General features: G+C 34.1%; 3 protein-coding genes, 1 long non-coding RNA gene and 1 pseudogene across 4 annotated transcripts; 3 read left to right on the forward strand and 2 right to left on the reverse strand.

Annotated features, from left to right (window-relative positions):
• LOC107617378 (asparagine synthetase [glutamine-hydrolyzing] 2-like) lies at window positions 885–13,962 on the forward strand. The gene is given in 16 exon segments (XM_016319138.2): window positions 885–1,124; window positions 1,606–1,690; window positions 1,943–2,031; window positions 2,034–2,080; window positions 2,604–2,699; window positions 2,826–2,967; window positions 3,597–3,692; window positions 3,795–3,889; window positions 4,594–4,755; window positions 4,868–4,948; window positions 5,051–5,272; window positions 12,425–12,559; window positions 12,865–12,945; window positions 13,035–13,121; window positions 13,235–13,342; window positions 13,728–13,962. Coding segments are annotated over 15 exon segments (1,710 nt in total). The 5' UTR covers window positions 885–1,124; window positions 1,606–1,610; the 3' UTR covers window positions 13,917–13,962.
• Window positions 2,828–5,797, reverse strand: LOC110267345. Its single transcript, XR_002354833.1, has 2 exons — window positions 5,749–5,797; window positions 2,828–3,570 (listed from the first exon to the last, which is right to left on the reverse strand). It is a non-coding gene; the product is annotated as an uncharacterized LOC110267345 (long non-coding RNA).
• Window positions 5,820–9,699, forward strand: LOC110266222 (asparagine synthetase [glutamine-hydrolyzing] 2-like). The gene is made up of 10 exons (XM_021110421.1): window positions 5,820–5,892; window positions 5,995–6,089; window positions 6,427–6,585; window positions 7,110–7,205; window positions 7,332–7,473; window positions 8,126–8,221; window positions 8,324–8,418; window positions 9,186–9,347; window positions 9,460–9,540; window positions 9,643–9,699. Exons 1-10 carry the CDS (start codon window positions 5,820–5,822, stop codon window positions 9,697–9,699), a joined length of 1,056 nt encoding a protein of 351 aa, XP_020966080.1.
• Window positions 9,717–12,100, forward strand: LOC110267344 (asparagine synthetase [glutamine-hydrolyzing] 2-like). The gene is made up of 6 exons (XM_021112627.1): window positions 9,717–9,956; window positions 10,608–10,703; window positions 10,806–10,900; window positions 11,717–11,766; window positions 11,879–11,959; window positions 12,062–12,100. Exons 1-4 carry the CDS (start codon window positions 9,800–9,802, stop codon window positions 11,762–11,764), a joined length of 396 nt encoding a protein of 131 aa, XP_020968286.1. The 5' UTR covers window positions 9,717–9,799; the 3' UTR covers window positions 11,765–11,766; window positions 11,879–11,959; window positions 12,062–12,100.
• LOC107615921 lies at window positions 14,042–18,008 on the reverse strand (annotated as a pseudogene).

An 18,522-nucleotide genomic window follows, 5' to 3' on the forward strand; every position in this document is an offset into this window, starting at 1 on the left:
AAAATACCAAAATATCTAAAATTAATATTACTCATTAATAATAAAATGTAAAATATGTAAAATAACAAAATATCTAAAACTAAGTACTCCTCATTAATAATAAAAGCTGATTACATGTGACATGTGAAAAACAAAATTACAGACGACAATGTTCGTTTTTTGTTTAATAAATTGACGTTTTGCAATGCTGCATCTGAAAATATCTAAAATTAATATTACTCATTAATAATAAAAAATATTTTATGTAAAATAACAAAATATCTAAAACTAAGTACTCCTCATTAATAATAAAAGCTGATTACATGTGACATGTGAAAAACAAAATTACAGACGACAATGTTCGTTTTTTGTTTAATAAATTGACGTTTTGCAATGTCAAAATTGCTGCATCTCACACCGGCGTCTTATGGATAATTTTGGTGAGTTACACTACTTTGAGCCAATATATGCAAGCAACGACCAAAATCAAATAATTTATGGTAGTCCCTAACATTTATAAAATAAAATTCATATATATACAGTGTGCAGTATCTTAGGATTTTCCCCACTAAATTTGACTCTGTAATAAAAGATAAAGCATAAAGCATACAACAAAACCAAAAGCGAATCTTTGGAGCTGGAGTGGAATTTGGTTTTGACACCAATCTTTTATCGAAGCAATGGTAGTAAAACGGGTTGAATTCGCCGAAGTAAATTGTTAAAAGTTAAAACCTTCAAAGAATTGGTCAGGTGAAATTTTGAATCCGCCAAATATAAAAATTTTGCCAAAAAATCGCACGCCAAAACCGCGGATTAAGGTGGAACGAACGGGGTGTCATCTTTTTTTTTTAAGGTTATTTTAGTAATTTTACAAAAGATTTAAATACAAATTAGGTTTCACACAAACACTGAACCCAGTTAAGTTACCCGGCCTCACCTTGACCCTGAGCTCCCTCGTCGCTGACCCTGAGCGGCTGGGCTCCCTGCCTCCCTCTTCACTCTCCTCTCTCAAGCTCTCTCGCATTTTCAGAGCACCGGCGGCGGCAGCGGGATTCCCTCACACATTCGCGGCGGCGCTGTCTCTCCTCTCTCACGGATCGTCTCTGGCTCTCTCGGTGGCGGCAAGCTCCTCCTCTTGGTAACTGGTACGCTATTTGTTTATTTTGTTTATTTTTGTGTTTGTGGGAGGGATGTTTGTAATTGTGTTTGATTATGTATTTGATTACTGATTCTGTTTGATTACTGTTATTCATTTTGTTTGAACTTTTTCTTACTGTTATGTTGTAATTGATTTAGCTATTGATGATGTAGTTAGTAGTTACCGTTGCCGAAGATTCAATAAATCAAATACCGACTTTTTCAATTTTTGCTATTATTGTATTATTTTACATGAGTATCTTCTGACATCACATGTGAATCATCACATTATAAAAAGGAAGAGAATGATAATAGAATATTATAAAATAACTAAATAAGTAATAAAATTAGGAAAATAAATACGAACTTGTACCAAGATATCTAGTGAATTAGTGGTACATCATATTCACATTTTAATTTATTTTACCTTCTTGTGTTTTCCTCCGGACACTCTTTTTCTGCTGCTGCTTCTTCTTCTTCCCTTCACAGCCACCATGTGTGGGATTCTTGCAGTGTTAGGTTGTGTTGACAACTCTCAGGCCAAACGTGCTCGCATCATCGAGTTATCTCGCAGGTTCGATTTTCCATCATGCACTCACATTTCTCGAAACTTGTTTCTTTTCATTTTAATTAGTAATAAACTTTAAATATTTTCAATTTATTTAACAAAAACATTGAAAATTACAATTTTCTAATTGCGTTAGTGTGCGCGCTTTTGACAGATTCCCTGATGCTTGGCATTTAGGCGACATAGGAGTTCAGTAATTTTTTAATTATTTTTGTGATTTGGTTCTGATTGATTATAAAATGGAATCGGAGAATGCAGATTGAAGCATAGAGGACCTGATTGGAGTGGATTGCATTGCCATGGAGATTGTTATCTTGCTCATCAAAGGCTTGCTATTGTTGACCCCACTTAAGGGATCAACCTCTTTATAACGAAGACAAGACTGTTGTTGTCACAGTATGCACCAGTTACCTATGATTACATTATTATTATAATTATATATTTGTATCATTTGAATGTTCTTTAGAAGAATGCTTTATTTATTTCTTTTAATTCCGAAAGTCAGATGAATGTGGTAATATGGAGCTTTTTAAGTCTACAGTCGATGCCTATTGATAGTAATGTATATTTCTATTTATTTTCTCCCAATAATTTTTGGATGAGGTTATATTGCACAAAACATAATACAAATATGCATTGTGTCATATAATCTAATTCTGAAAGATGTTAGTATATATGATTTACGAATAAAGAGGTGTTGTGTGTTATACTATTTAGACAAGAGGCTCTAGTAACGTGTACTTTTTTGAGCATGTATAAGAGTTGACATTAAAAATCAGTTGTCGAAAAATGGAGTTCAAATATACTCATGTGTGCAATCCTTTTTATTGAACTAATTTTGATGATATGTATGTTTAGTAAAGTTTCCAAATGTTTTAGCCTTATATATTTTCTTTTCTTGTTGAAACTGTGCCATTAGGTAAATGGGGAGATATATAACCATAAGGAACTGAGACAGAAATTGAGTTCCCACCAGTTTCGAACTGGAAGCGACTGTGAAGTCATTGCTCATCTTGTAAGTGTTAAGAAATCTTTTATATTTACTGATTATTGATCAACTTCCCCCCATGAGTTATATGTATTATCTGTAAAATGTACTTTTGTTTCGTTTCATCTTTATCATAACATGGTTATCATGCAGTACGAAGAGTATGGAGAAGAATTTATTGATATGCTGGATGGGATGTTCTCCTTTGTGCTTCTTGACACAAGAGATAAAAGCTTCATTGCTGCTCGTGATGCTATAGGCATTACCCCTCTTTACTTGGGATGGGGGCTTGATGGTTTGTGGCTTCCTCTTCTTGTTTTTGATATTATGAGACATTTTTGAATTTTTCACCTTGAGCTTAATGATGTCCCACATCTCAAAGGTTGTGTTTGGTTACTATTCTGAGATAAAGGAAACACATACACCGGGGATAGAAATAAATTTGTAGAAGGGAACAAAGACAAAAACTTGAAAATCGTCCCTATACCAGGAAAAATCTTTAGATAGTGTCTCTACTTCTAAAATAGAGAGACACTAAAAACATGTCTTAGGAATATTTTTAAACTAATTTGTGTATCTTCTAAAAGAAGAGATGTTGTTGGAGACGTATCTCTATCATCCTTCGTCTCTTGGTACGAACCAAATGCTGGTGAGCTATCTATCGTCCAATTTAAGTCAATTCGAAATATTTCCAGAATGGTTTTAGTGGCTTTAAAAAGTGAAATAAATCACGAGCTGGTTGCCATCTCAGTGTTTCCAGCAGTTGAAACATTTTGAGTGTCTAAACCAATACATACCCTTGTGTTTTAAGTATAATTAACACTACACAACATATTGGTTTTCAAACACAATTTAATCCTCTCAGTATATGGCTTGTTTGTTTATGCTTTTGTGTCACCTATGGAAGGGATGATTTATTTGCAGGATCGACATGGTTTGCGTCTGAAATGAAAGCTTTAAGTGATGATTGTGAGAGATTCATATCTTTTCCGCCAGGGCATATATATTCCAGCAAACAGGGTATAGACATGTTCATGCCTTGTATTCTTGTTCTTTAAATTATAAATTTTTTTTATATATTATGTAATCCATGAACATTGTTGAAATATGTTGTGCTTGTAGGAGGATTAAGAAGATGGTACAATCCACCATGGTTCACAGAGCAAATTCCATCAACACCCTATGATCCTCAGATCCTACGTCAAGCCTTTGAAAAGGTACGACACTATTTGGTCGTTACAATGTAATTCCTTTTCCACTTTGAAATGATTCTTCCTCATTTTAAAATTTCAATTATTCTGCATATATATTCTTAGAGAGTGGTTCAGATACTCTTCAAAACTTTAGATAGCCTGGCATGCCGTATTTGTGACTATTGTACGCTTTGTTTAGGAATCTGAAACCATTAGTTTCGATCGGCAAACTACTTAGGTGGAAGAAGCGTGACAGTAAATTTTGGGGGAAAAACAAAGAAATTAAAAAGGGACTGTCAAATTTCTATGTGCTTTCTTAGGAAATGGATGTATCAGTTTGAATAAATTTCTATATGAACTCAACCGGATATTAATTATTTTTTTAATTATTATTATTATTATTTTATTTAGGTTGATAGAGTTAAATCAAGGTGGAATCGAGTTTCCTCTTTTTTATTTTTTCTTTCTCAGATATACACTTTAAAAGTTTATTCGAGTTCAGATGCACCCGATATAATTACCCTATGAAAAATATATTTGCATTTCATGAATATTGCATCACTAATATGTTGAATCCAATGGCTTGGTACCCGAATTATGGGGTTACATATATAGTTTAAGAAGATTTCAAACATTAAATTATTTGATACACTACTAATGTGTGTGCTGCATGGACAATAATTTGAGGAGTCAGGATTGATTTTTCCAATGTCTATGCTATCATTTAGGCTGTGCTTAAGAGGTTGATGACTGATGTACCTTTTGGCGTTCTTTTGTCGGGAGGACTTGACTCATCACTTGTCGCTGCTGTGACCAATCGTTTTTTGGCTCAATCTGCAGCTGCACAACAGTGGGGATCGCAGTTGCATACTTTCTGTATTGGTTTAAAGGTTAGAATTCATTCTTCAATATAGGTGAAAATAAGCCTCATTATCCTCCTTTAAAAAAATAAATTGGTGTATTAGATTGTACATGCTTCATTTGAATTTTGTCACCATTCAGGGCTCTCCAGATTTGAAATTTGCAAAAGAGGTAGCAGATTATCTTGGTACTCGACATCATGAACTTTATTTCACAGTTCAGGTGGTTGTTTATCATCATTGCTCTATTTTTGAAAAACATTAATCTTGTCCTGGCATTTCAATTTTTTGTTCTTTTTTGTTTTGTACTTTTATTCCATAACAGGAAGGTATAGATGCACTTGAAGAAGTCATTTACCACATTGAAACATATGATGTAACGACTATCAGAGCAAGTACTCCAATGTTCCTTATGTCCAGAAAAATCAAATCCATGGGAGTGAAAATGGTTCTTTCGGGAGAAGGTTCAGATGAAATATTTGGAGGTTACCTATATTTCCATAAAGCACCTAATAAGGAAGAGTTTCATGAAGAAACATGTCGAAAAGTAATAGCAAATTGTTACATCTGTAGAAGGGAACAAAGACAAAAACTTGAAAATCGTCCCTATACCAGGATAAATCTTTAGATACTGTCTCTACTTCTAAAATAGAGAGACACTAAAAACATGTCTTAGGAATATTTTTAAACTAATTTGTGTATCTTCTAAAAGAAGAGATGTTGTTGGAGACGTATCTCTATCATCCTTCGTCTCTTGGTACGAACCAAATGCTGGTGAGCTATCTATTGTCCAATTTAAGTCAATTCGAAATATTTCCAGAATGGTTTTAGTGGCTTTAAAAAGTGAAATAAATCACGAGCTGGTTGCCATCTCAGTGTTTCCAGCAGTTGAAACATTTTGAGTGTCTAAACCAATACATACCCTTGTGTTTTAAGTATAATTAACACTACACAACATATTGGTTTTCAAACACAATTTAATCCTCTCAGTATATGGCTTGTTTGTTTATGCTTTTGTGTCACATTAATGAATCAAATGTTTTACCTATGGAAGGGATGATTTATTTGCAGGATCGACATGGTTTGCGTCTGAAATGAAAGCTTTAAGTGATGATTGTGAGAGATTCATATCTTTTCCGCCAGGGCATATATATTCCAGCAAACAGGGTATAGACATGTTCATGCCTTGTATTCTTGTTCTTTAAATTATAAATTTTTTTTATATATTATGTAATCCATGAACATTGTTGAAATATGTTGTGCTTGTAGGAGGATTAAGAAGATGGTACAATCCACCATGGTTCACAGAGCAAATTCCATCAACACCCTATGATCCTCAGATCCTACGTCAAGCCTTTGAAAAGGTACGACACTATTTGGTCGTTACAATGTAATTCCTTTTCCACTTTGAAATGATTCTTCCTCATTTTAAAATTTCAATTATTCTGCATATATATTCTTAGAGAGTGGTTCAGATACTCTTCAAAACTTTAGATAGCCTGGCATGCCGTATTTGTGACTATTGTACGCTTTGTTTAGGAATCTGAAACCATTAGTTTTGATCGGCAAACTACTTAGGTGGAAGAAGCGTGACAGTAAATTTTGGGGGAAAAACAAAGAAATTGATGCTTGGCATTTAGGCGACATAGGAGTTCAGTAATTTTTTAATTATTTTTGTGATTTGGTTCTGATTGATTATAAAATGGAATCGGAGAATGCAGATTGAAGCATAGAGGACCTGATTGGAGTGGATTGCATTGCCATGGAGATTGTTATCTTGCTCATCAAAGGCTTGCTATTGTTGACCCCACTTCAGGGGATCAACCTCTTTATAACGAGGACAAGACTGTTGTTGTCACAGTATGCACCAGTCACCTATGATTACATTATTATTATAATTATATATTTGTATCATTTGAATGTTCTTTAGAAGAATGCTTTATTTATTTCTTTTAATTCCGAAAGTCAGATGAATGTGGTAATATGGAGCTTTTTAAGTCTACAGTCGATGCCTATTGATAGTAATGTATATTTCTATTTATTTTCTCCCAATAATTTTTGGATGAGGTTATATTGCACAAAACATAATACAAATATGCATTGTGTCATATAATCTAATTCTGAAAGATGTTAGTATATATGATTTACGAATAAAGAGGTGTTGTGTGTTATACTATTTAGACAAGAGGCTCTAGTAACGTGTACTTTTTTGAGCATGTATAAGAGTTGACATTAAAAATCAGTTGTCCAAAAAATGGAGTTCAAATATACTCATGTGTGCAATCCTTTTTATTGAACTAATTTTGATGATATGTATGTTTAGTAAAGTTTCCAAATGTTTTAGCCTTATATATTTTCTTTTCTTGTTGAAACTGTGCCATTAGGTAAATGGGGAGATCTATAACCATAAGGAACTGAGACAGAAATTGAGTTCCCACCAGTTTCGAACTGGAAGCGACTGTGAAGTCATTGCTCATCTTGTAAGTGTTAAGAAATCTTTTATATTTACTGATTATTGATCAACTTCCCCCCATGAGTTATATGTATTATCTGTAAAATGTACTTTTGTTTCGTTTCATCTTTATCATAACATGGTTATCATGCAGTACGAAGAGTATGGAGAAGAATTTATTGATATGCTGGATGGGATGTTCTCCTTTGTGCTTCTTGACACAAGAGATAAAAGCTTCATTGCTGCTCGTGATGCTATAGGCATTACCCCTCTTTACTTGGGATGGGGGCTTGATGGTTTGTGGCTTCCTCTTCTTGTTTTTGATATTATGAGACATTTTTGAATGTTTCACCTTGAGCTTAATGATGTCCCACATCTCAAAGGTTGTGTTTGGTTACTATTCTGAGATAAAGGAAACACATACACCGGGGGATAGAAATAAATTTGTAGAAGGGAACAAAGACAAAAACTTGAAAATCGTCCCTATACCAGGATAAATCTTTAGATACTGTCTCTACTTCTAAAATAGAGAGACACTAAAAACATGTCTTAGGAATATTTTTAAACTAATTTGTGTATCTTCTAAAAGAAGAGATGTTGTTGGAGACGTATCTCTATCATCCTTCGTCTCTTGGTGCGAACCAAATGCTGGTGAGCTATCTATCGTCCAATTTAAGTCAATTCGAAATATTTCCAGAATGGTTTTAGTGGCTTTAAAAAGTGAAATAAATCACGAGCTGGTTGCCATCTCAGTGTTTCCAGCAGTTGAAACATTTTGAGTGTCTAAACCAATACATACCCTTGTGTTTTAAGTATAATTAACACTACACAACATATTGGTTTTCAAACACAATTTAATCCTCTCAGTATATGGCTTGTTTGTTTATGCTTTTGTGTCACATTAATGAATCAAATGTTTTACCTATGGAAGGGATGATTTATTTGCAGGATCGACATGGTTTGCGTCTGAAATGAAAGCTATAAGTGATGATTGTGAGAGATTCATATCTTTTCCGCCAGGGCATATATATTCCAGCAAACAGGGTATAGACATGTTCATGCCTTGTATTCTTGTTCTTTAAATTATAAATTTTTTTTATATATTATGTAATCCATGAACATTGTTGAAATATGTTGTGCTTGTAGGAGGATTAAGAAGATGGTACAATCCACCATGGTTCACAGAGCAAATTCCATCAACACCCTATGATCCTCAGATCCTACGTCAAGCCTTTGAAAAGGTACGACACTATTTGGTCGTTACAATGTAATTCCTTTTCCACTTTGAAATGATTCTTCCTCATTTTAAAATTTCAATTATTCTGCATATATATTCTTAGAGAGTGGTTCAGATACTCTTCAAAACTTTAGATAGCCTGGCATGCCGTATTTGTGACTATTGTACGCTTTGTTTAGGAATCTGAAACCATTAGTTTTGATCGGCAAACTACTTAGGTGGAAGAAGCGTGACAGTAAATTTTGGGGGAAAAACAAAGAAATTGAAAAGGGACTGTCAAATTTCTATGTGCTTTCTTAGGAAATGGATGTATCAGTTTGAATAAATTTCTATATGAACTCAACCGGATATTAATTATTTTTTTAATTATTATTATTATTATTTTATTTAGGTTGATAGAGTTAAATCAAGGTGGAATCGAGTTTCCTCTTTTTTATTTTTTCTTTCTCAGATATACACTTTAAAAGTTTATTCGAGTTCAGATGCACCCGATATAATTACCCTATGAAAAATATATTTGCATTTCATGAATATTGCATCACTAATACGTTGAATCCAATGGCTTGGTACCCGAATTATGGGGTTACATATATAGTTTAAGAAGATTTCAAACATTAAATTATTTGATACACTACTAATGTGTGTGCTGCATGGACAATAATTTGAGGAGTCAGGATTGATTTTTCCATTGTGCTTATTTATTTGTGAAGGGAAATAATTCTTTCTTGTTAATTTTACTTCTTGTCGTTGGTATACTATGCTATCATTTAGGCAGTGCTTAAGAGGTTGATGACTGATGTACCTTTTGGCGTTCTTTTGTCGGGAGGACTTGACTCATCACTTGTCGCTGCTGTGACCAATCGTTTTTTGGCTCAATCTGCAGCTGCACAACAGTGGGGATCGCAGTTGCATACTTTCTGTATTGGTTTAAAGGTTAGAATTCATTCTTCAATATAGGTGAAAATAAGCCTCATTATCCTCCTTTAAAAAAATAAATTGGTGTATTAGATTGTACATGCTTCATTTGAATTTTGTCACCATTCAGGGCTCTCCAGATTTGAAATTTGCAAAAGAGGTAGCAGATTATCTTGGTACTCGACATCATGAACTTTATTTCACAGTTCAGGTGGTTGTTTATCATCATTGCTCTATTTTTGAAAAACATTAATCTTGTCCTGGCATTTCAATTTTTTGTTCTTTTTTGTTTTGTACTTTTATTCCATAACAGGAAGGTATAGATGCACTTGAAGAAGTCATTTACCACATTGAAACATATAAGTGTTAAGAAATCTTTTATATTTACTGATTATTGATCAACTTCCCCCCATGAGTTATATGTATTATCTGTAAAATGTACTTTTGTTTCGTTTCATCTTTATCATAACATGGTTATCATGCAGTACGAAGAGTATGGAGAAGAATTTATTGATATGCTGGATGGGATGTTCTCCTTTGTGCTTCTTGACACAAGAGATAAAAGCTTCATTGCTGCTCGTGATGCTATAGGCATTACCCCTCTTTACTTGGGATGGGGGCTTGATGGTTTGTGGCTTCCTCTTCTTGTTTTTGATATTATGAGACATTTTTGAATGTTTCACCTTGAGCTTAATGATGTCCCACATCTCAAAGGTTGTGTTTGGTTACTATTCTGAGATAAAGGAAACACATACACCGGGGATAGAAATAAATTTGTAGAAGGGAACAAAGACAAAAACTTGAAAATCGTCCCTATACCAGGATAAATCTTTAGATACTGTCTCTACTTCTAAAATAGAGAGACACTAAAAACATGTCTTAGGAATATTTTTAAACTAATTTGTGTATCTTCTAAAAGAAGAGATGTTGTTGGAGACGTATCTCTATCATCCTTCGTCTCTTGGTGCGAACCAAATGCTGGTGAGCTATCTATCGTCCAATTTAAGTCAATTCGAAATATTTCCAGAATGGTTTTAGTGGCTTTAAAAAGTGAAATAAATCACGAGCTGGTTGCCATCTCAGTGTTTCCAGCAGTTGAAACATTTTGAGTGTCTAAACCAATACATACCCTTGTGTTTTAAGTATAATTAACACTACACAACATATTGGTTTTCAAACACAATTTAATCCTCTCAGTATATGGCTTGTTTGTTTATGCTTTTGTGTCACATTAATGAATCAAATGTTTTACCTATGGAAGGGATGATTTATTTGCAGGATCGACATGGTTTGCGTCTGAAATGAAAGCTATAAGTGATGATTGTGAGAGATTCATATCTTTTCCGCCAGGGCATATATATTCCAGCAAACAGGGTATAGACATGTTCATGCCTTGTATTCTTGTTCTTTAAATTATAAATTTTTTTTATATATTATGTAATCCATGAACATTGTTGAAATATGTTGTGCTTGTAGGAGGATTAAGAAGATGGTACAATCCACCATGGTTCACAGAGCAAATTCCATCAACACCCTATGATCCTCAGATCCTACGTCAAGCCTTTGAAAAGGTACGACACTATTTGGTCGTTACAATGTAATTCCTTTTCCACTTTGAAATGATTCTTCCTCATTTTAAAATTTCAATTATTCTGCATATATATTCTTAGAGAGTGGTTCAGATACTCTTCAAAACTTTAGATAGCCTGGCATGCCGTATTTGTGACTATTGTACGCTTTGTTTAGGAATCTGAAACCATTAGTTTTGATCGGCAAACTACTTAGGTGGAAGAAGCGTGACAGTAAATTTTGGGGGAAAAACAAAGAAATTGAAAAGGGACTGTCAAATTTCTATGTGCTTTCTTAGGAAATGGATGTATCAGTTTGAATAAATTTCTATATGAACTCAACCGGATATTAATTATTTTTTTAATTATTATTATTATTATTTTATTTAGGTTGATAGAGTTAAATCAAGGTGGAATCGAGTTTCCTCTTTTTTATTTTTTCTTTCTCAGATATACACTTTAAAAGTTTATTCGAGTTCAGATGCACCCGATATAATTACCCTATGAAAAATATATTTGCATTTCATGAATATTGCATCACTAATATGTTGAATCCAATGGCTTGGTACCCGAATTATGGGGTTACATATATAGTTTAAGAAGATTTCAAACATTAAATTATTTGATACACTACTAATGTGTGTGCTGCATGGACAATAATTTGAGGAGTCAGGATTGATTTTTCCAATGTCTATGCTATCATTTAGGCTGTGCTTAAGAGGTTGATGACTGATGTACCTTTTGGCGTTCTTTTGTCGGGAGGACTTGACTCATCACTTGTCGCTGCTGTGACCAATCGTTTTTTGGCTCAATCTGCAGCTGCACAACAGTGGGGATCGCAGTTGCATACTTTCTATATTGGTTTAAAGGTTAGAATTCATTCTTCAATATAGGTGAAAATAAGCCTCATTATCCTTCTTTAAAAAAATAAATTGGTGTATTAGATTGTACATGCTTCATTTGAATTTTGTCACCGTTCAGGGCTCTCCAGATTTGAAATTTGCAAAAGAGGTAGCAGATTATCTTGGTACTCGACATCATGAACTTTATTTCACAGTTCAGGTGGTTGTTTATCATCATTGCTCTATTTTTGAAAAACATTAATCTTGTCCTGGCATTTCAATTTTTTGTTCTTTTTTGTTTTGTACTTTTATTCCATAACAGGAAGGTATAGATGCACTTGAAGAAGTCATTTACCACATTGAAACATATGATGTAACGACTATCAGAGCAAGTACTCCAATGTTCCTTATGTCCAGAAAAATCAAATCCATGGGAGTGAAAATGGTTCTTTCGGGAGAAGGTTCAGATGAAATATTTGGAGGTTACCTATATTTCCATAAAGCACCTAATAAGGAAGAGTTTCATGAAGAGACATGTCGAAAAGTAATAGCAAATTGTTACATCATCATGTTTGATTCAATGCAATTTGAAAATTTAATGCGCTTAACCTATTAAATTTTCTTCCTCTTCTTTCCTAGTGTACTTTACCTTTTCATTCAAGATTTTGGTTTCCTGATCTCACAGATCAAAGCTCTTCATCTTTATGACTGCCTGAGAGCAAATAAATCAACTTCAGCATGGGGTATAGAGGCACGTGTACCATTCTTGGATAAAGAATTTATCAACACAGCCATGAGTATTGATCCAGAGTGGAAAATGGTATTTTATGTTCACTTTTTTCTGTGTTCCTCTTGGTTTGATCGCCTGCAATGTTGATTGAATTTTTCTTGCTTCAGTTTAACTGTTAAGGTCTTGTTCTTTTGATCATTGTTCATCATCATAACTCTTCTGTTGCATCAACTTCTTATCTACTCTTTAAGGTGTTACGGTGTAGCTCACTGGATAAGGCATGTCTTGACACTACTAACAAGAAACCTTTGTGAATTTGATTCAATGGTCATGTGAAGTTAATCTTTTTAGCTAAGTTTTTTAATCACATAATGAGATATATGACCATTTCACAGATACGACCTGATCTCGGAAGGATAGAGAAGTGGGTATTGCGCAATGCATTTGATGACGAAACAAATCCATATTTACCGAAGGTTTGTAAAAAATTTCCGGCTCACACTGATTATTATCATCTCACATGGTGAAGGCTATCTGAAATGTTGTATTGCTTTGCCCTTTTTAGCACATTTTGTACAGGCAGAAGGAACAGTTCAGTGATGGTGTAGGGTACAGCTGGATTGATGGCTTGAAGGAGCATGCTAACCAACAAGTAAGCTCTTACTTGCAGCTTCTTGTGTTGCAAACTATCAGTAATTAACTTTTATAGAGTTCCATTGATGCCATCCCATGGTTTCTGCTCTTTTTCACTTTACAAACTGACAGGTCACAGATGGAATGCTGTTGCATGCTAACTATGTTTACCCTGAAAACACTCCCACAACAAAAGAAGCATACCTCTACAGGACAATTTTTGAGAAGCACTTTCCAAAGGTGGGTTTTCTAAGTTTCTTTTTAAAATAAACATCCCCCCATTTCTTTTTTTGTGCTCAAGAAATCTTGTTGAAAATAATGCATGTTAATGAATGCAGTTAGCAGTGTGATAATTGGTAAGTATTTAGAATAATAGGATGTGATAATATTGTGGAACATAGTAACGTTATGGCATTTTTATTATTGTTCTTTAAATTTCCGTCTGAAATAACATAAAGATATGGCTGAAAGGGCAGTTATAAACACTTAAGTAGTTTTTGTTATCGAGCTAGCTTTTGATATAGAGTTAGATTCGCAGTTTTTGAAGACAAATCAAATTGACTTTGCTTACAAACTTATATCTTGCGGAAACCCATCTCTAATTATGTTGCAATCATTTTAACAGAATGCTGCAAGGTCAACCGTTCCAGGAGGTCCTAGTGTTGCGTGCAGCACTGCAAAAGCTGTGGAATGGGATGCCGAATGGTCAAAGAATCCTGACCCTTCTGGCCGTGCTGCTCTTGGTGTTCATGCAGCGGCATATGAGGCTGCAGCGGATGCAAAAACAGCCGAGCCTAAAAACGGGACCCTCTAAGCCCTTTATTCTGACTTCGAAGAACAAAAAAATGCAAAGCTTTGTCTAGTGAGGCTTCAGGTAGATGAAAAATTAAACTCTTGAGGAAGATTGTGGTTGCTCATTTGTATTTCGCACGGTTAGCACAACATTTTAAGCTGTTTTGACACTAGCAGAGTAAGATAACCTTTAATGTATACTGTTAGCAATCTTTCTTACATTGTGTTTGAGTAAGAGTCCTTTAACTGGAGTTGCAATGGCAACTCAAATTCATAAATAACAACAATGAAGAATTCCTGTAAAGTGAACAAAAGATAAGAACTTTGCTCTTTGGTTTGCTATAGTACTTGAGGCTCTGAGGGTACCCTCAAGCTGCCAAGGGCACTTTTATGGCGTTCTGTGTCTCAACTCTCAATAGTCTTTCAACTTGGGACATCATGCAAAATAAATAAATAAACTTTCTCAGGACACCTTGCCTTTGAGAAGCACACTATTGATTCTTTTCTATTTTGGTTATTTTAACGTGTTCCTCTTCCAAAAATTAAAAAACAAGACTCAATTCTTTGGAATATCAAATTACTCCTATATGCTATTCTCTTTGTGCAATACTATTTGTTAGATCAATAGATTTTCTCAAATTTTTTTAATCTTAATTGATGTTGTATAGTGTAATTTCAATCCCACACCACACAAGATTTAAGTGGGAAAAAAAAAACATGCAAGCGAAAATTTTGTACGTGCGAAATCACCCTTGCACCCTTTACAAAATCAATTGAGAAAAAAAAAAAATTGAAAGAATCCATTTCTACTTGAAAATTGCTCAAAAACATAAATTTGCTCCAATTTGTATCCTCAACAAAATTGACTGACTTTTTCATGTGTACGGATTCCATATATACAGGCTTTGGTATTTACTTGCGTTCCTTAGTCATTGTTTACCTAGCACTTCCCTTTCTTTTAACATGGTTAGTTATAACATAATTGGATACAAAAGGCTTCAACATTTTATCTTTGTACACGAACTTCGCATTGCTCAAGAGGGAAAGTGAACATTATTTCACCATGAAATGTAGCTCCAAAGTCCAAACCTCTTTGATTTATTCACATCAGGTAAAATATTCCCCGAAATTTACCATCGACAGATGCCAGGTGCCCCTGTTCTGCTAAATGCAAGTACTTCATATTTTGAAGCATACACAAAGCCCCATAACTGTGTATGAGAGAAAGACCAGTTAGTTCTTCAGCTATATATATATCTCTTGAAACTAGCAACCAGAAAAGATGAAAAAGAAAGGATGAAGGAGTGTGTAACATTGTGTGCAAGTGAGAAGATTCGAAGAAGTTGCATGAGCACCTCTACTTCCTTCACTTCGAAATCTTGAGAATTCGCAAGGCAAGGGTTTCCGAGACTGAGCTTGAGCCATTCAATCTTCAAGAATATTGCAAGACTTTGAAAGGGATTAAATAAAAACACAAGGTGATGATATATGATTGAAGACATGTTCACATTTCTTTCTTTTTATATTTTTCAATTTTTTTCTTTTGGCAGTGTGAAAGTAACAATTTAAGCAAAGAGATAGTGACGGAAGTAGAAAGTTCTTACAGATCACCATCCAAATAAAGCGCAAAATGACTTCCCCCTCCAATTGCTAAGAACTCACTGTTGCATAGTGTGAAATAGCGGTTTAACCCTGCAATGTTGTGGTTAGTTTAGGGTTTAGCATTTAGAATTCTAAATCAAACAAAAGAAAAGAAAGGGAAAAAAAAGAGAGAAAAGGAAAACCAAACAAACAAAAGTATTCCAAAATTTGAGAAAAGCCTCATGCTGAGGCTGAAGACTAGCAATAGATTTCAAGGTTCCAAGATTCTACTAGAGGCAACTATTGAACATGATAGTATTTTTATTATTTTTAACAATTCATAGATATTCGGATGAATGTGAAATTATGATGGAGCAAATTCAACTCTAATTGACGAACTAATCATTGAATGTAGCAGATGACATTCTCACATTTCTGAATAAAAGTAAACTCAAGCATTCCTCATTGGCTCATAGGAAATGGTTCTTATATATAGTTGAAAGATGACATTATGTTCACCATATGTCACACAATTCCTGAAATTTAACCTTTTAATGATTTTTATGGGCATAATTTCTAAGGTTTGCACCATAGATTCAAATGTCAATGCACCACATAACAAGAAAAACTAACACCAATTCATTAATCTTGGATTTTGATTGCTAGATAAGCACCGTATAATTATGACAGCAAAAAGGATGAAAGAGTAACATGTTCAAACTCGGACGGAAGAAGATACCTGTTGGACGATATATAACAGGATGGCCAGAAATATTTGTGAAAACAAATGTACTGTTTGTTCCCTGTACTAAATATTTGTCATCAATAATACAATAACAGATACAATCTATCGGATAATCTTTGGATAAATGAGTTTTGGTTTGACCTGGTATTTCTTGTTGGAAGGTCTAAGAGGCGCTTCAACTAAGCTTCCAAACACTGCTCCTCTTCGGTCTCCTACAACCCGAAATGGAATAACTAACATTTGGAACCAATCCATGATAGAAACGAAGAGAAATTAACCTTACAAGTTACAAATAAAAGATTCCAATACTGAATATATCTCTGATAATTCAAAACGTATTAAGAGTTTTCAATCCATAGCAAAGAACTCAAATGTCATGTAGGACTTGCAGGCTTCCAAACTGGGACTTGAATTTGTAGAAAACATGAACTATCCCATTCTACAACTAATGCTAGTGTTGAAACTCCATATACAGTATGGTATACATTACAAACTCCATAGAGAAGTGTGTGCTTATGATTAAAATTTTGCTCAGGGAAAGTTATAGGGTACCAGCAAACTCAATCCAGGCCAAAGCATGCTTCTTCGATAAAGGGTTGAAAGTGATATACCGTTCCTCCAAGTGAAGTCAAAATCATAATAAAATATCAATAGCTTTGGAATGAATCTTCATCTCTTGATACCTGTACAGCAGCAGCCACTTCCTTCCATGAACAAGAGCAGGAAGAGAAGCATAGAGAGTACTTCTCATCGCGTCCGAAAGGAGCATGGACAGCTCAACCAAAGAAACAGACTCTGATTCTTTCCCTTTCACAGTTGCAAGATGATTCATCTTAACACCATTCAATACAGAACCATTTAGACAATCAGAATTCATTTCGGAATTATTATCCTTCCTCCCATGATGGCGAAATCCACCGATCCTAGCGGCTTGGAGAATAGCTCTACCGAGTGATTGCTTACTCCTAGAGAACAAGCTTTTCTTTCCACCATTATTCTCCTTCAACGATGAATCGGGTAAAGGGTTATTACCTTTGCATTATCTCCTCCAGCATCTGATGAAGACAACAAAGAATATAGAAATGCACTGAAAGATGAGCTGTCAGGGCCATCAACTAATTCATTGCTACCCTCTTCAGTTTTCTCTGATCCACTTGTTGTTCCTCCTAATCCCCCTACCTCATCCTGAGAAGGAAAAACAATCAATCATCTTCAACTTTACTCTTAAGCCAAAAAACAAAAAACGAAAAATAACCTTCAAAACTTAATTAAGGGGCAAGAAAAGGAACAATAACTAAAAAAGCCTGAATTTTAGCCAAGAGGCAAAGAGAAACATCAGAAAACAATAATATGAAAAGGAGAAACTTACAGAAGGTGGTGGAGTCGGTGTTTGAGAGTGTCAAGAGTCAGATATTGGATTCAGGATAACAGATACAATCTGGGTAGCTATGCTACCAAAGATTGCTTCTTTCCCATTCTTTTTTCCCCCCTTTTTTTATGTATAGAATTGGAATAATTTCGGATTCTGATTCATTCCCTGTAGCTGCTTCTACAAAAGCAACAACAACAATAATAATAATAATAATAATAGTGTTGTTGCTTTTGTTGGTTTTGGTGGTGATGGGTTGCTGGCTTTGAAGTTCTAGTGTTACCAAACTATGGATGATGAAGACTAGGATATGCAGCAGAAGCTTCAATGGGGATTCACCCAACTTCAAGTACACTATATTGAATTGCACGCCATGGCTGAACCTGCTGAATCGCTAAACTCTTTGGAATATCTAAAATATTGAATAGTCCATCTAGTGTACAGATGCATTTTGGTACAGATTTACAGATTTTTGTTTTTATTTGGTTTAAAAGCGTATCACTAAAAGTGTTGCTTAAAGAGAAAGTGTTACCCTTAACCGTTAACTTGGCTCTGATACCAATTTTTAACTCTTTTATCTTTATAATGTGTATAGATTTGAAGATGTTGAAAATTTCTATTATTACTAGTATTTATAATTCTGATCTCATTTTTATAATTTTTTAATCTTGTTTTAGTTGAAAATTTCTATTATTACTAGTATTTATAATTCTGATTTCATTTTTATAGTTTTTTAATCTTATTTTAGTTTATAATATTCTTTTTTGCATGGATTATTGTTTATAAAATCTTTTATCTGTTTGTCTTTTCTTTAATATATTTTTTCAAATCTTCAAAAACTTCTTTTATTTCTACACTTTCCGTTGTTTCTAAATATCTTTTTAATTTTTCAACCTCATTCTCCATTTTTTCTTTTAACAGCTTTAATTCTTT

This window comes from Arachis ipaensis, chromosome B09 (assembly GCF_000816755.2).
Source record: "Arachis ipaensis cultivar K30076 chromosome B09, Araip1.1, whole genome shotgun sequence".
Taxonomy (NCBI): domain Eukaryota; kingdom Viridiplantae; phylum Streptophyta; class Magnoliopsida; order Fabales; family Fabaceae; genus Arachis; species Arachis ipaensis.

Bases quoted from the DNA above. Each gene is read 5' to 3' on its own strand.
- LOC110266222 (XM_021110421.1), top strand. From the start codon at position 5,820: ATGAAAGCTTTAAGTGATGATTGTGAGAGATTCATATCTTTTCCGCCA. The intron at 7,206-7,331 runs GTAAGTGTTAAG...GTTATCATGCAG, and splicing joins GTGAAGTCATTGCTCATCTT to TACGAAGAGTATGGAGAAGA. The intron at 8,222-8,323 runs GTATAGACATGT...TTGTGCTTGTAG, and splicing joins TATATATTCCAGCAAACAGG to GAGGATTAAGAAGATGGTAC.
- LOC110267344 (XM_021112627.1), top strand. From the start codon at position 9,800: ATGGTTATCATGCAGTACGAAGAGTATGGAGAAGAATTTATTGATATG. The intron at 9,957-10,607 runs GTTTGTGGCTTC...ATTTATTTGCAG, and splicing joins CTTGGGATGGGGGCTTGATG to GATCGACATGGTTTGCGTCT. The intron at 10,901-11,716 runs GTACGACACTAT...CTCAATCTGCAG, and splicing joins TACGTCAAGCCTTTGAAAAG to CTGCACAACAGTGGGGATCG.